This window comes from Carassius gibelio, chromosome B6 (genome assembly GCF_023724105.1).
Source record: "Carassius gibelio isolate Cgi1373 ecotype wild population from Czech Republic chromosome B6, carGib1.2-hapl.c, whole genome shotgun sequence".
In the NCBI taxonomy this organism is placed as follows: Eukaryota; Metazoa; Chordata; class Actinopteri; order Cypriniformes; family Cyprinidae; genus Carassius; species Carassius gibelio.
This window is the reverse complement of record NC_068401.1, coordinates 3,452,288-3,469,211: the sequence shown is the minus strand read 5'-3', so window position 1 is coordinate 3,469,211 and position 16,924 is coordinate 3,452,288. Positions and strand designations below refer to the sequence as shown.

General features: G+C 34.4%; 1 protein-coding gene across 2 annotated transcripts; it reads left to right on the top strand.

Moving 5' to 3' along the window:
• Positions 1 to 6,472: 6,472 nt before the first annotated feature.
• On the top strand, positions 6,473 to 16,860 carry LOC127960024 (uncharacterized protein C3orf18 homolog). Of its 2 annotated transcripts, XM_052559549.1 has the most exons (6): positions 6,473 to 6,807; positions 11,260 to 11,676; positions 13,360 to 13,385; positions 13,552 to 13,678; positions 14,239 to 14,272; positions 15,260 to 16,860. In XM_052559549.1, the coding sequence occupies exons 2-5, from the start codon at positions 11,377 to 11,379 to the stop codon at positions 14,242 to 14,244; spliced, it is 459 nt and encodes a 152-aa protein (XP_052415509.1). In that variant the 5' UTR covers positions 6,473 to 6,807; positions 11,260 to 11,376; the 3' UTR covers positions 14,245 to 14,272; positions 15,260 to 16,860. The 2 variants fall into 2 exon arrangements, with proteins under 2 accessions (XP_052415509.1, XP_052415508.1); XM_052559548.1 differs by lacking the exon at positions 14,239 to 14,272 and having other exon boundaries at positions 6,474 to 6,807.
• Positions 16,861 to 16,924: the final 64 nt, after the last annotated feature.

Genomic DNA, 16,924 nt, shown 5'->3' with positions numbered 1-16,924 from the left:
GAAACATTTCAAAGACAGTTTAGCAAAATGTATATACACAGGTACATGTCTTCTACAGTTGCATAGAGATGGTGTTATTATAAAACAGATACACAATTATAACAAACTTATAAGATACACTTGAACAACAGTCTTTTTTAGAGGAGAAGACGGGGCTAGTAGTCACACTTTTTCAGAATCAGGAAGAGATTTATTGCCAAATATGCTTGCTTTCACACACACAAAGAATTTGTCTGCAAACAAAACGAGTAAAAATAAGATGCTGAATTCAAAGCATTTTGAATTCACTCCTTGGTCTTATTAAAAGGCGTGGAGGAGGGAATCTATAGCACCACATTTTGGCAAAAGTGGTGGTAGTGGTGGTGGTGGTGGTGGTGGTGGGGGGGGGGGGGGGGGTAGTTTTAGCTACAGACACCAGACTCGGCAAATAAATTGTTCTTATAAAGACGGACAACTTCCAAATTTAGAGTAATGAGCTAAGACCAACAGGAATTTTGATTTAAATGTGAATTTTTGGAAAAATATGGCTGTGAATTAATGCATACTCTTCAGAGGAGAATTACACTATACACACCAAACTTTAAAGGAACTTAAATTGCGGATTGGATTTTGGATAGCTTGAAAGGTTTTGCTGTGGACCTGTGGTGGTTTTTTAAAATAACAATAAAAAGGGAAAAATTTATTGTCTTGTATTTTTAAATTGCAGCTTTCAACCACTTCAAAACCTTTTTTCATACAGAGAACAAGTCATTCTGAGGGAATATGCATAGGTGACAAAATAAGCTTCCAGTGCACAGACAGAATGACAAGTGACAAGACACAGATAACAAAATAAAAAAGTTATTAAAAATAAATGTGAAAACAATACACAATAGACACAAAGACACTAGACAATATATTTTACTCCATGTTAGGAAGTCAGTTTATAGGCATACATATTTAAGACTACAAAAGGCAATTGAACATTTCCACCATTGTCATAAAAAGAGATATTTAACAAATGTGGGCCTTTTGTGACAACATGCCCGGAGCCTGTCATTAAAAACATTTAAATCTACCTTGATTATATAGTTGGGAAACTAATAAACGATTACCAACACATTGCATTACTCATGAGACATGGTACCATTGTAATGCCATGTTTAACAATAACAAGTACTAAAAGTACTAAAATTTACAATGGCACTACTATACCACCCATTAGAAGCATCACTTTCTTGCATTGAAAATCATAATTTCACCAACCTTCAAGTGCAGTTTTGAACTAGGGGTTTGAGACCAGCATTTGACATGTGACAACAAGCCCAATTCTTTTTAAATAAAAAATAAAAACAACATGAGGACAAAATGAAACAACTTCTAATAGTGGAGGAAAAGCTTTAATTTATATAGAAAGCTACTGAAAGCGATGCTTCTAATGGGAAGTATAGTAGTGCCATTGTACGTTGTAGTAATTTTTGTACTTGTTATTGTTAAACATGGTTTTACAATGGTAAAACCTCATGAGTCATGCAGTGCGTTGGTATTCGTTTGTTTTCTTTGACCATCACTGACCAATATATTTGCATTGTATTTCAATGTATTTCAAAAGAATACCTAGTATTATGTACCACGCACAAAAACAATCAAACAAACAAATAAAAAACTATGGCAATTTAAAGGGAAAGTTCACCCAAAAATTAAAATTCTGTCATTAATTACTCACCCTCATGTCGTTCCAAACCCACAAGACATTAATTAATCTTCAGAACACAAATTAAGATATTTTTGGATGTAATCCGAGAGCTTTCTGACCTGCCAGGTCCTACCATGTTCAAGACCCAGAGGGGTACCAAGCAGTTATTGCACGGGTTGATCCAAAATGAGCGGGTGCCTTTGGTCACCTGCGGTTAAGAGTCATCCAAAAATATTTTAAATGATATTCGGGTCGCGGTTGGTCGGGTCGTTTGAAATAAAGATGCAAATTAAACCTTTGTAATTAATATAGTACTAGACACAATTTTGAAATACATAGGCCTACACTTTATTGGCTGAAAAACTGGTGCGAAGATGACGCACAAGCTCAGTCTGCAGGTAGAGATGGAAGCGGCAAGAGAAAAGGTGAAGACGCTGTTTTTGGTAAAGCATGATCAATGTTTTATCAATCAGTGGCCCGTATTTTATAAATAAGAAGCAAATATATAGCAGACAATGTAATGAGGCGCCGGCACGATCACTTGCATTGCATGTGAACTGGAGGGCACCGAAACTCAGCTTGTGCCTCACAGATTTGAGAAATATAGGCTATATATTACAGAAAGCTCGAAATTAAATGAAAACATTCAAACCAAAATAAATAGGCTACTCTCTGATTATGTAATCCATATGATTCCGCATCGTCACCTTCATCTTTGCAGCAACACAGAAAACACCAGTTTATATTACTAAACAATTAAATGACTCCTTGCATATTTTCGAACCAGCAGGCCATTCTGGGTTGAGAGAGACCCCACGGAATGAGCGAGCGGAGCTCAATATATGGAGAAGTAAGCTCTCCGCTCACGAGCTCTGATCGGAAAAAACCAGAGCCTCACTGTCTGCTGAACAGAAACATCAGAATAGACATAGCCAGACTAGACTATTTTAGAACAAATTATGAGCTTATTGACATTTTTTTTTTTTTATAATTATTGACAAAATTAGAATGAAGGATTATTTATTTTTTTTGCCTAGTTCCTTAGTCTATGACCCAATGACGCTATGATGAGCATTTACTACTTTCGGGTGCTATTTACTATTGTCGGGTACAATATTTTCTTTTCCTTTTTTTGCGGTCCGAGTTGCGGGTAGGTTAGTTGAAAACATTGGTCAGGTGTGGGTTATTAATACATTGACCAGCGCATCACTGGTACCTAATCATCAACAAAATAAACAAAATGAGGACTTAATGACAGATTTTTCATTTTTGGGTGAACTATCCCTTTAACAGCTCTTTTAGTGTTGAAATGAGGAATTACAGGAACTTCATCCAATTATGTGATGCTTTTTGTAAAGTATTTTCATCTGTTATATAGTGACATTTAGAGGAGCTGTGGTAAATTTATCCAGAGCTTCTTTGTAGTCAACTAGAATTTAGGCCTCGAGTATTAGTGTTTCATTAGTGTTTATTAGTGATGAATATATAAAACAAATGAAACAAATGTTCTGCTTCTCTTTTCAGCTGAGATCACGACTCTTATTTTTCATCTTTTGTTCTCAAACCACCTGTCATAAAGAGAAGATTAAATGTCGAGTCAATTTCCAATGGATAAAATCAGTTTACTTTTTTGCACCGAATTTCCCGTTTTATTCAGATATATATCACATTATGGAAATAAAATGATTATTAATGCTATTGCATGTTGACTTTAATCTACTTAAAAGGTTATTTGACATATATTTCACATTAGACAGCTGGAATTAGCCTAATAACATCCTGTTTGGAGAAAAATATTGTTTAGACCTTCGTACTGTTAATATCATCCGACTGAACATTTATAACAATAAAGTTCTTTTCAGACTTTAATGTGAAATAAGAGGGAAAACATGCTTAGGCTAGTCATGATACTATTCTATTTTCATATTCATTTGAAACCATCAATATTTATTTTATATTATGCTATTTAATATCAATGGTGCTGTATAATCTAAAATTATACTAATTGATTTAAATAATTACTAAAACCAAGGTGTGCTTTTGTTTTTAAATTAATTAATTAATTTATTACATTGGCCTCTCTAAATAACAACAAAAATAACGGATGTCTAAATCCATCAGTTTTTCAAATATCAACTTTTCCACTCAAATTGCTACATATATAATATAATTTGTAACAAACTATTTAAAACTAAAGTATTTTCTAAATTTCTATTTACTAAAAATTACATGGTACACTGAGTGTTGCTTACATGTATTATCTTGTAACTAAGCATTATATTTACTTTGCATCTCCTCCTCTTAGCATGTTAGACAGTTAATTTGAGAGCAGTTTGGCTTGTGTTTCATAAACAAATAAGAGGATTAGAGTGGATGAGCACTAATGTATTGTCACCGCTAGGAGGCAGCGTTGACCAGAAAGATATTTTTAAGAGCATATGGACGACGCCATCTGCAGATTGTGTACTACAATGAACACATGACAGTGGCATTTTAATTGTTACAAAACATTAGGCAACGGATGTGATTTAGTCTTCAGCCCACTTTTAGAATTACATCATTCGTAATCCATCCATCTTTTGGATTAATTTTAGTCAACAATTCATTTTAATCAAGGATTTGTTGTCCCACATACAGTGGCTAGCACTTAACATCAACACATATGTTGGATAAAAGGCACTTTAGTAATATTAATGTTTAATACTGATAATAAAATGTTATTTTGACTGATAAAGGCACCTTTAAAAGTGAAGGCTGAAGGGTTTTAATGGTGCTGTCCCATGTAAGAGACTGAAAAACCAGTTAAAGTTAAAGGCCGCACTGACACACCCTCAAAACTTTGTCATCAAACAGAGTATCATTTTGCATGTTTTTATTTCATTTTATTTTATTAACAAAAAAGCACTTGACTTGAGAACAAGCAGAAACACTAATGAATAATATTTAATAAATAATAGTATTGCATATTTCATTTTATATGCCTACAATGAAAAAGCAAACAAATTATAATTATAAAAAAAATACTTTTAATACTTTAAAAATACTTTTACAAATTATTACACAAATATTATTTAATTATCTTTAATAATCTTTAGATTTCAATAATATTATAATTATATAAATTAATTAAATTCACATATCATTATAAGGTTTTAGCCCCCTTCCTGTTTTTTTTTTTTTTTTTTTAGTATTTGAGTATTTGTCACACTTAAAAGATTCAGATCAAAATTTTAATATTACACAAAGATAACCAAAGTAAATACAAAATGCAGTTTTGAAATAATGATTTTATTTATTAAGGAAAAACGCTGTCAAAACCTACCTGGCCCTACGTGAAAAACGTAATTGACCCCTACATTTAATAACTAGTTGTGCAGCAACAACTGCAATCAAGCGTTTGTTATAATGAGTCTTTCACATCACTGTGGATTAACTTTGGCCTACTCTTCTTTGCAGAATTGTTTTAATTCAGCCACACTAGAGGGTTTTTAAACATGAATTCAGAGGTGGACATGCTGGTGTGTTTGGGATCATTGTCCTGCTGCGTAACCCAAGTGTGCTTGAGCTTGAGGTCACAGACAGACAACTAGACACTCTCCTTCAGGATTTTCTGATTGAGTGCAGAATTCATGCTTCCATTAATTCAAGTCATCCAGGACCTGACCACAGACCATCTCATTACCCCACCAAGTTTGACTGTTGCTATGATCTTCTTTTAATGAAATAATGTGTTGGTTTTACACCAGATGTAACAGGACACAAACCTTTCAAAAAGTTACGTTTTTGTTGCATCAGTCCAATTAATTTGCCCAAAAGTCTTGGGGATAAACAAGAAATTTTTTTGGCAAATATGAGACAAGCCTTTGTGTTCTTTTTGTTCAGCAATGGTTTTTGGCGTGCATCTTTGTGTAATATTAAATTTGTTCTATGATTGGAATCTTTTAAGTGTGACAAATATGCCAAAAAATAAATTAAATAAAAAAAACAGGAAGGGGGCAAAAACCTTTTCAGGGCACTGTATATATATATATATATATATATATATATATATATATATATATATATATATATATATATATATATATATATATATATATATATATATATATCAGTTTTTTTATGTTAAATTTATATTAACACTATATTATTGTTTAGAATTTTCTAAATATGTATTATGTTTTATTATATACACACACATTTTTCACCTTGGGTGGTTATTCAGGTGTCCATTGTTCATCTCCGTGTTCCGGAGAATCTCAGATGGCCAAAAGTGTTTATTTGTCATAAACGATCAGTGCAGACGTTATGTGTGTTAAAAGAGAAAGCTAAAGTAAGTAATAAAGTAAATAAAATAACAATCTAAGTGGAGCATCCTCGACGGCGTCTGAACTTGGTGGTGAAATTTTAGATTTTTGGGATATTAACATAATACATACATCTAAGAAATTAAAAATACATCTTTAGAAGGAAAACAGAAGTGACCATGACATGTTAATTAATAATGAATAATTAATTAATGTTGAATAAAACAACTAAAACTAACTACAAAAATGCTTTTCAATAAACGTCTGAGACCCTAACCATCACTCATAACTCATCTCACCTCAGTTCACATGATGCACATGTGAGGCAGCAAGGGGTTAAAATCCCTGAACTCTCTTCCCTGGGCACATTCACAGCATCTGGTGTGTCCAACCAGTAAATCCTGTCCTCATCCCTGCTAAGACAGACGGAGAGCCTGACGAGCCAATCACAGCCTACAGCTGCCCCACAGCCATCCAATAGCAGTTCAGGAAAGGAGGAGGGACATTACCGGATCACATCACATAGCTTGGGTTTGTAGCATCCTTGTAGCTCCTCAAGTCTTGTCTTTGAATAAAATGCTATGAAAGGAAACCAAAAAACAGCTGAGAAGGAAGAAACGAGACGTGACTTTGTATGGAGTGAGAAAATGTGGTGAATTCAGGGGCCTAGAGGGGAAAACCTTTCAATTTACAGCCTCTCAGCTGCTCTGTTCTAGCCGAGGAATGAAGGAGGAGGAGTGAAAGGAGAAATTGCCTCTCCTTTTTTCCATCGGCTGCCTGGAAAACATTGGAAGGACATCAACCGTGGCAACATTTCTTCATGAACAGGTCAGTGTCTCTCATATCACCAGCCTTTGACAAGAGACAGTTTCTTATTAGACTTCAGCTTATTTAGACTCAATTTACACTTTTAAATGCTGAATACAATTCAGTTCATGCTGAAAAACTGTTTTTTAACTGATAATGCGAAGGGGCTGGCATGTTATTTTGGTGTCTTCTTTGTAGGTATGTCTATCTTTGTCTTGTGGTGGCCCCTGATTGGTCGAGGAGGCAGGGTTAAGAGAGCCCAGAGCGTTCTGATTGGCTGAGGCACTAACATGTTCTTCATTAAGCGTGCAGACTGTTTGTGAAACACAGTGATGAGACAGGGCGTTCACTCTAAATGATTATGTAAGAAGATAATTAACACCCCTCAAATACACAGATTACTGGGATCAACTGCAGATATTCCTGTCTCCTGGGTTTAAAAAGTCCTTTAACAGGGAAAAAGATCAGTAAACAGGAAGACGAGGACCTGTAGGAATCTTGGCTACTTGTTGTTAACTATTTCAGTGTTTCTAAACAAACTTGCAGTGGAAGTCTATAGAGCAATGCACTGCACCAGGATCGATTTAAAATATATAATGTACTTTTGAAAGCACGTGCAGCCAAAAGACTTAAACTAAATAAACAAAATGCAGCCAAAAGACTTAAACATTACATATGTTAACGTGCAAAATAAAATCACAGAATTACTTGCATGTGCTAAGTTAGCCTATATCTTATATAAAACCCCAGAATTATATGTATCTCCTGTGATGACAATAAAAAGGGGCAAATCTGTATAATATGTGCAAGGATCTGAAAAGAAGAAAAAGAAAAATAAGTAGTGTTTGCATACAGTAAACTTCATCCAGGAATTGATGCATAATAGATTATTTAGATTTTAACAACTCAAGTAACACATTGTGCACAGAAGTATCATTCAGAGTGCTTTAAAGAAAACGTAAGCTGCATATTTCTGCTTTTAAACACTTGTGGATGTGTTACTGGAAAGGCAGTTTTGGCTTTTTTATGAGGGGCGAGCTGAAATTACTGTTTATGGTCATTGCATCAAGCAAAAACTAAAGCTGTTTATTAAAAAAGAATATGATTTTAAATTACTAAAACTGAAATACAAAATTAAGGCTATCTATCTATCTATCTATCTATCTATCTATCTATCTATCTATCTATCTATCTATCTATCTATCTATAAAGAACTGTATAAACAAATGACTAAAACATAAACTATAATTAAACTTAAAGTCTAAAATAAAAGCCAATTCAAAATATTCATAAATTCTTTATATAATACTTTATATAATAATAATTTCTCTGTATAATACTAAAGCAACACTGGTTTTAGTTGATTGCTGTGGTATTCTGGGTATTGTTTTAGGTTATTACTTACTGGTTAGCATTAAGGTATTTTCTTAGTTTTCAGAGTTTGTTCAAATAACTTGTACTAAGTTAGCCTCCGCAAACAACATTCAATTTTGCTGATCATCTAAAATATGCAAGTGTGTGAACATATAAGAAAACAGAGTCAGCTTGTCAGTCGCAGGTGGCCTGGGGCCTGTGAAAGCAAGACAACATACATCTGCGACGTGCATCTCTTACGAAACACATCTCTTTCAACGTGAGACTTGGCTTCCTAGATACAGTATGAGACTGGTGCTGTCTCTTTCTCTCTCTGTGCCACCCTTTACCCACATCCTGCCACGACACCCAATGCTGCCCGACTGCTGCAGGGAGGGTGAAAACTACATAACGGCAACAAAAACGCACACACTACACCTTTCAGGAGAACTATGCATGAATCTCATGTAAACATGTCTAATTTAAATGTCTCTTTAAATGAAAAACAAAAAAATATATATTATGTAAAACATATTGGGAAAATTTAAATGACAATTCTGTCATCAGTGTATTTCCAAAACTGTATGATTTCCCTCCTTCTGCAGAACACAACACAAAAACAATGTGAATTATTCCTTTAAGATCTTTTTCATTCGTCATGAAAACTAAGTACATTTTTGTCCCAATTTTTCATTATTCAGATTTTTTTGTTACATTTCAAGCATTCAGCTAAATTAAAAACTGTACAAATACAGTATAAAAAATTTAAAGTATAAAGTTTTTTTTTTTTTTACGTTACAGTTGAGATGTTTTTGCATGCCACAAAATATGGGTTATTATTAAAAAAAATATTAAAATAGTATTAAAAAGACGCTTGGTTTTGGGGTGAAATATTACACTTATGTCATTAGCGTTCAGAGATACATACAATACTGGGATCCATAAGATTTGATGAATGTTTTTGAAAGGTCTTATTCTCACCAAGGCTGCATTTAATCACTTGAAAATACAGTCAAAACAGTAATGTTGTGAAATATTATTACAATTTCAAATAAATGTTTTCTATCTGAATATATTTTAAAATGTAATTTATTCCTGTGATTAAAAAAGCTGAATTCTCATCATCATTCCTCCAGTCTTCAGTGTCACATGATCTTCAGAAATCATTCTAATATTCTGATTTGCTGCTCAAGAAACATTTCTTATTATTATCAATGTCTTTGAAGAATACAAATTCACAAGAACTGTCTTTACTCTCACTCTTTGATCAGTTTGATGCATCGTTTACTGAAAGTATTAATGTCTTTCATATTTTTTAATAGTATCTTATTTGCAGAATAAAATTAGCACTATTTACAAAGTGCCTCAAATATTTCAACTGTACATGTAAAATTTAATATTAAAAAGGCTGTTTATCTTTGTTTTAAAAGTCTTGTATATTTGTGATGATCAAGTTAATATTTATCAGAATTGTCACTTTTGAATGGAGGAATTTTTACATCCATTTACTGAACTGTATGTCATTCTAAACCCATATGAATCATGACTTATAATAACACTGCTTTTGTCCACACAACAAAGTTTGGACGAAAAGCATCAAAAATGTATCATAAAGTAGTCTGACTCATGCACAATATTCTTCACAACTGAATCTTCAAACTTCAAACAATATCTTTGTCTCAAGAAGACACCAAAATTTGAATTTCAAGTAAATGTTCAGCAAATATCAAAGTTATCATGTGGCTTCAAAAGAATTCCATTCCATGACTTAAAGAAAGGCATACAGATTTGGAATGATATGAAGGTGAGTAAATGATAGCTGAATTGTCGTTTTTCTGACATGTCCCTTTAACTGCACAAGCAGCTCTTTGTGAATGGAGACAGGCTGTGGTTTAGGAGATTTCTACATTGTCATTCACATCCACCGAGATCTCAACAGCAGATTCTCCTATTCTCTATTTTAAGCGTCGAACCTCGTTCCTGCCTCCAGCCCCCACATCCACAAACGAACATACACACGGATCCTAACGGTTGTAATGTGGAAGGAAGCTTGCGGTTTGCCAACAGTATCTTAAAAGCTCACACATCCATATGTCGTCCACAGGGTTTGTTCTCGTGTGCTCACACACACACACAAACCCACACATTCAGTAAAGATCATGCAATCACACACAGATTTTCTCACTGATAGAGCCGATGCTTTCCAAACACAAATGTCTAAAATCCCCTTTTTCCCTTTGTGAGTTTCTAATCGATTGGGTGCTTTCAAATACAGTGACTTAAGTTTGAATTATGTTTCTTAGTTCAATCTCAGATGTTCATTAAGGCATTTTCTTTAAGGAGTCTTATAAAACTCCTCATTTTGACCAAATCCCATCTTTTGCAGATCGTCTGGGGTCAGTAAGATTTTTTGAAAGAAATTAATCGAAACTGACGAAAAGTTCTCTTTAACTTTCTATGTATCAAAGAATCCTAAAAAAAAAATCAGTTTCCACAAAAATGTGAAGCAGAATACAAATAATAATTGTTTCTTGAGCAGAAAATCTGCATATTAGAATGATTTCTAAAGGATCATGCTGAAAATTGACAGAATTACATATATTCAGATAACGATAACAATTTAATTTGTAATGATATTTCACAATATTACTTTTCTGATTTTGTTGTTGATCACACAAATGCATCCTTGGTGAGCAGGAGAGACATAAAAAGCAATATTTTTCATGTATGAAGACCCAACATGTGAAAAATAAAAACAATTATAGTATGTGTAAATTATGATCTTGAAAACATTTATGGTTTTAGGTTTCTTTATTCTATTTAAATACACAAACCTGAAAAGAAAGAAATCTATGGCTGTCAACAGACGAAAAATAAATAAAGAGATTATTCCCATTATTTTCAGTCTTCAGAGTGAATGAAACATTGTTGAAAATAAAATCTAAAAATGAAATACACGTATAAAGTGTAAAAATATTTTTACAGTTTCATTGTATTCTCTGTTTTTCTTTACTTTTCCACAGTCCCACTAGCTGCCAGGTGTGTTAGTAGTCAGGATGTTAGCTCACTAGTTTTAAAAACAAAGCCAGATTGTATCTAACATCAACTGTTCTTTCACAGGATTCTTGCAGGAGTTCAGGATCACCTGAGCATCATGGCCGAGACCCGCTGGAGGACTGAATCTCTCTAGGGTTTTCTTTAAAGCGAACTTGGCTCACCCAGTGTCCTGCAAGAACCATGTCTCTAACCACCACCAAACACGATAGGTTCACTTCCAGCCAAACCCTGAGCCCGTTCCCAGCCCCTACACTCCCCATCACCACCTTCATTCCCGTTCTCACAAGTTCAGCAGAGCCCAGAACTGAGCCGGAGAATGTGACGTTCAGGACCACCTTCCGCTCCTCCACGACGACGTCCGCAAACGAGACCGGCCTGAACTCCACGCAGCTGCCCGTGGCATCGGTGGAGGGCGCCGGGATGGGGATGGTGCTCGTGCCCTTTGGCATCATCACAGTCATTGGGCTGGCTGTTGTCATGGTGAGCAAATTCAACGATAATAACAACATTAATTGCCCCAAATTTTGTATTTTGCTGAAAAAACTTCAAATAAGATCGATCAAAACTGACAGCACGGACTTTTATAATGCCACAAAGATTTCTATTTCAAATAGGGCACATGGAATTCTTATTTTAAACTCCTTGATTAAAAATGTATCCGTTTTCAAAAACGTTATTAAACTGCACAACTGTTTTCAGCATGGTCTGATAATAATCAGAAATCTTTCTTGAGCATCAATCAGCCGATTAGAATGATTTTTTAAGGATCATGTGACAGTGAAGACTTGAGTAATGATGCTGGAAACTAAGTTTTACATCCCAGGAATAAATTAGATTTTAAAGTGCCCCTATTATAGGTAATGAAATGTTCGTATTTTGGTTTTGGGAGTCCCCAACAACAGATTGACATGCATGCGAAGTTAAAAACACTTTCATTCTCTTATAATATGCATCTATTTTACCTTACATGCTCAACGACTCCCAAACGATACATTTTTCCAAACCAAAGGTGTGTGAGACTACTCTGCAGTGATTGGTCCGATTGGTCTCAGTTTCATTTCTTCATGTCTGTAATGCCTGATAAAGCAGCGTTTGTGAGCGCAGTTCTGCTTTGTTTACAGCATTACCGTGAAAACCGCTATTTTTACCGCTCCAAAAGCGGCACCTAGTGCCAAAGAATGGATTTGCATTATCATTCAGACCAATGCGAAAAGTCCAACAAGTAGGCGGGAAATATGCTAATGATTTATGCTGACGTCAACATGAAACAGCTCCTGATTCGTTTTAAAAATGACTCATTTCAATGATTCAGAAGCAGCTCTTTCTTTTGAGAGACAATGGGCTCTATAATACACCCGGCGCAATGCGACGCAACGTGTGTTCAGTTGTTCATTGCTATTTTAAGGAGCTGAAAATAGACTGCGCCACAAACCAACTCAAACCTGGTCTAAAGTCTGGCGCAATGTTTTTTCTTTCCCGGGCGAGCCAACCATTTTTTTGTTGTCAAAATAGCAAAAGTGGATTTGGACACACCCTGAGTGCACCTGCGCCGTGCGCTTTACACTTTGCGTTTGGATCGTTAAAATAGTGCCCAATAACTTTATACTCGGGTTGCTTTCAGATTTAAAACGGTGCAGGATGTTTTCATTCAGTAGAGCTGTGTTACACATTGCATGGGAGGGAATTTTCAAAAAATCCATAGCACTTTAAAATATACACAAATATTAAAGTATATATACAAATATTTTAAATTGTAATAAGATTTCACAAAATTACTGTTTTTACTGTATTGTTGATCAAATAAATGGTGATTTTTGATCCCAAACTTTTGTTTATCTAAAAGTTTACACATATTTAAAATTACTCTTTCTCTTTTCTGACAAAATAAATGAGGCATGTAATTTACTGAAAGTCATAAATATTTAGGGTTATAAGAGAATAGATTATAACACATTTATTTGACTAGAATACCACTTAAATTTCTCTCATCACTGTAATGCTTCACACTTGAGTATCATTGATTTTTCATGATAATATTTGTTAAGACATGCTAGACTTTCTTCTTGAACATTTTTATTTATTTAAAAAGTCGAATATAATATGATATTAGTATTACAATTCTGAATCTTACATAACATATCTGCATGTTCCTCTCCTCACCAGCTTCTGTACATCAGGAAAAAGAAAAGGTATGTACATTCCTTTATCAGTCCACTAAAGTCTTTAAAATCAAATTTTCTTCAGTGGATATTTCGTGCAAGACTGAAAATCCCTTTTTGGTTCTAAATGGAACCCTCTGTTGTTTCCCACATAGAAGAGTGTCCTTAATGAAGCTGGGATGGTTTTCTTCTACAGGCTGGAGAAACTGAGACACCAGCTGATGCCCATGTATAACTTTGATCCAGCTGAAGAACAGGATGATCTAGAGCAGGAACTCTTGGACCACGGACGAGACGGAAGCCCAGCAGGACCAAACTCCAAAGTAAGAGGACACCACATTAGATTAGATTCGATTCAACTTTATTGTCATTATGCAGAGTACAAGTACAGAACTCTAACCAGATCATCTAACCAGAAGTGCAAGAATATAGTGTTTTATATACATATAAATGCAAATTAAGTAAAGCTATGATTTACTGAATGTACAGTGGAGTTGCTATATACAGTATTGAGCAGAGTATATACAGAATATAAATAGGAATGCAATGTAGGGATTATATGTACATTATGAACAGCAATGTAGGATTATATACACATTATGAACAGCAGCAACGTGAGAACAGTGGTAATAAATACAGTTGTATTTATTGTACACTATCTACATGGACAGATAGATAGATAATAAGGTAGATAGATTCTGTTGAATGTTATACAAATTATACATGCAATATACATAAATTACACAAACACTAATTAGTTAATTGATTTATATACAATTCAATTATTACAAAATTAAGACAGTGGTGAGTCTCCTAAAAAACATTTCTTCCATACGTTTTTGAATGTTTTTTCTTAATTTCTACCATTCTTATTTCTCTTAAGTTCTGACACCAGGCCATGTGGTTTATTATTTGTGGTAAAGTATTATTCACTGTAAATGTGTCAGTTACCACACATCCATTTAATATCACTAATTATTACACGGCTCTGTGGAATACTTGATTCTGATTGGTCAGTCGCAACATAATAACATCAATAACATCAATAACAACCTGTTAAAAGCTGGTAACACAGGCTCATCCGGGTAACTGAACTCAGCCCTGTCCTCTTGCTAGGAACAGTTTTTCTTGTTGGAAGCTTTGCATTTGTTTAGCTAATGAAATATAAAAAATGTGTATAATTATTTCATTATGTCATGCTGGTATCGCGGACTTGCTCTCTTGTTTTATACAAACCCAGCTGCTGCCATCTTGCTACGATCGTTTTGTACACTGTAATGGATTATAAGATAACTAACTAACTGGTAAGGTTTTAAAAATGTTTTGTCTTAAATTTTTTATTGTCTTAATATTTATGAGGTGAAATGTTGCGTAATAAGTGGTTTGACCGAACCGTTTCCTTTAAATGTCCGTCTAGTTTGAATTTGCATCTACTGTGTTCACGGAAGCTTTGTGTTCAGATATTTCAACTCAAATCAATATTTTGTGTCAAACTATTGACTTATGTGACAAGAAGCCGTGTAATAAGCGGGATAATGTACACCCAGCCAGTTGTTATCTCAGAATAAACCCCGTCAGGCTGATACAAGACCCCTCCACCATCACCCTGTTGAGGTTTATTCTGAGATAACAACTGGCTGGATTTACATTATCACTTACTCGTCATACTACAGCTGTGACTGAATCCACATTTAACTCTCCTCCAGTTGTGTTCTGGCACCAGGAGCCTCAGTAGTCTCATTCTCATACTTTCATCATAACAGAATTTATTTTATTTTGCTCATTTGTTCAGTGTTTCATTGTAGGACTAGATTTGCATTTTTATTAATTATATTCTAAAATGTTCATGCACGTTCAATATCCCGTAGTGTTTACTTACTTTAACTCTCTCTTTCACACCACAGACACTGACCACAAGTCAGGGAACAACTCAAAAACCCAGTCGACTTGTTTTCACTGACGTGGCTGATGCCATTAATGCATGATGCCACTCAACGTGCTGCACAGGAAAAAAGGGACACAGAATTCTGGACAGCTGGACACTGGGATTCAGGAATATTTGGTATGATATAGTACGCTGCAAAACATTGGGTTAACTGCTACCATTGTAGTTAATAATTTCTTAAAATCAAGTTACAACCTGCAGCGTTTAGGAGTAGTTCACTCCAAAATGTAAGTTTGCTGTAAATTTACTCACCCCCAAGCCATCCAAGATGTTTCCTCATGGGAACAGATTTGGAGAAATGTAGCATTGCATCACTTGCTCACTAATGGATATTCTGCAGTGAATGGGTGCCGTCAGAATGAGAGTCCAAACAGCTGATAAAAACATCACAATAATCCACAAGTAATCCAAACTACTTCAGTACAAAAATAAATCCATCAAAAAGACCATCTCCTTTTGTCCTCTCACATCAAAATCCAACCACATATTTCTATAGAACCATTTTGGCTTGTAAACGGCGCTTGAACTGTGCATATTTCTCTCCTGATTCAGACCAGGTAACATTTTCACTTCAGAAAGCAATATTATGGATAGACGATAATATCATGTTTGAATTTACTTCTGGATTATTGTAATGTTTTGTCAGCTCTTTGCGCTTTCATTCTCATGGCACCCATTCACTGCAGTGGATCCAGATATCATAAACTTTTTGACCACTTTAAATTTATGATAAAGAACATAAACTCAGAATCTGCAAGTGACAGGACGTATTGCAACAAATAAACATTGATGAAAATATTTTTTACAGTGTACAGTGACAAATATTACATTATACAATTTAAGGACACTTAATAAAAAATCTGCAAAAAAAAAAAAAAACTGCACTACTACAGAAGTCAACTGGATCTGTCCAATGGTTTGAACACTCATGCAATATGGACTTTATTTTCATCTCAACCTGTAAAAAGCCTCATTAGGGCAACACGAGAAGAAGGAATGGTTCATAAAATGTGCAAAATGTGACAATTTACAACACAATAATTTTAGAAACATTGAATGAGACTCATTGTGTTCCTTTTTCTTTTTTTTTGGAATGACAGATTAATTTTTTTTTTTAAATACGGACTCCAAATGCAACTTTTACCCCACCCCACCATTTTTTGTTAGAATTCTTTAATAGTTTAGCTTATTATTTATTAATTGCTAAAATTGTTCTGTAAACTGATGAGTTCAATAAAAGTTACATTTGTTTAATTTAAATTACGATGAAGTATCAGAAATGACATTAGTTAGCCATTTCTGATGCAGTATTATAAAGATCTTCCATGTTTCTGTTCACTGAAACACAAGCGTTCTGTCACAGAGACTGTGAATCTGCATAAATGATGAATGTTGACTGATTACACAAGATTTACAATGAAAAAAGTGATTTTTGTGTGTGCGTATGTGTAAGCAAAATGTAACAATTCTATGTGCACCACAAACCAGCGGTGGATAATTTTAAAGACGTTTTTAACTTTTATGACAATGAAGGACACAATAAAAATGATATTTACACTATGACGTGCAGGTGTTATTGAAAACTAGGGAATCGTTCTGGTTAATGCAATAAAGACAATAACTG

Excerpts from the sequence above, each read along its gene's own strand:
- LOC127960024 (XM_052559548.1), top strand. The coding sequence starts at position 11,377 with ATGTCTCTAACCACCACCAAACACGATAGGTTCACTTCCAGCCAAACC. Across the intron at positions 11,677-13,359 it reads TTGGGCTGGCTGTTGTCATG|CTTCTGTACATCAGGAAAAA; the intron begins GTGAGCAAATTC and ends TCTCCTCACCAG. Across the intron at positions 13,386-13,551 it reads TACATCAGGAAAAAGAAAAG|GCTGGAGAAACTGAGACACC; the intron begins GTATGTACATTC and ends TTTCTTCTACAG.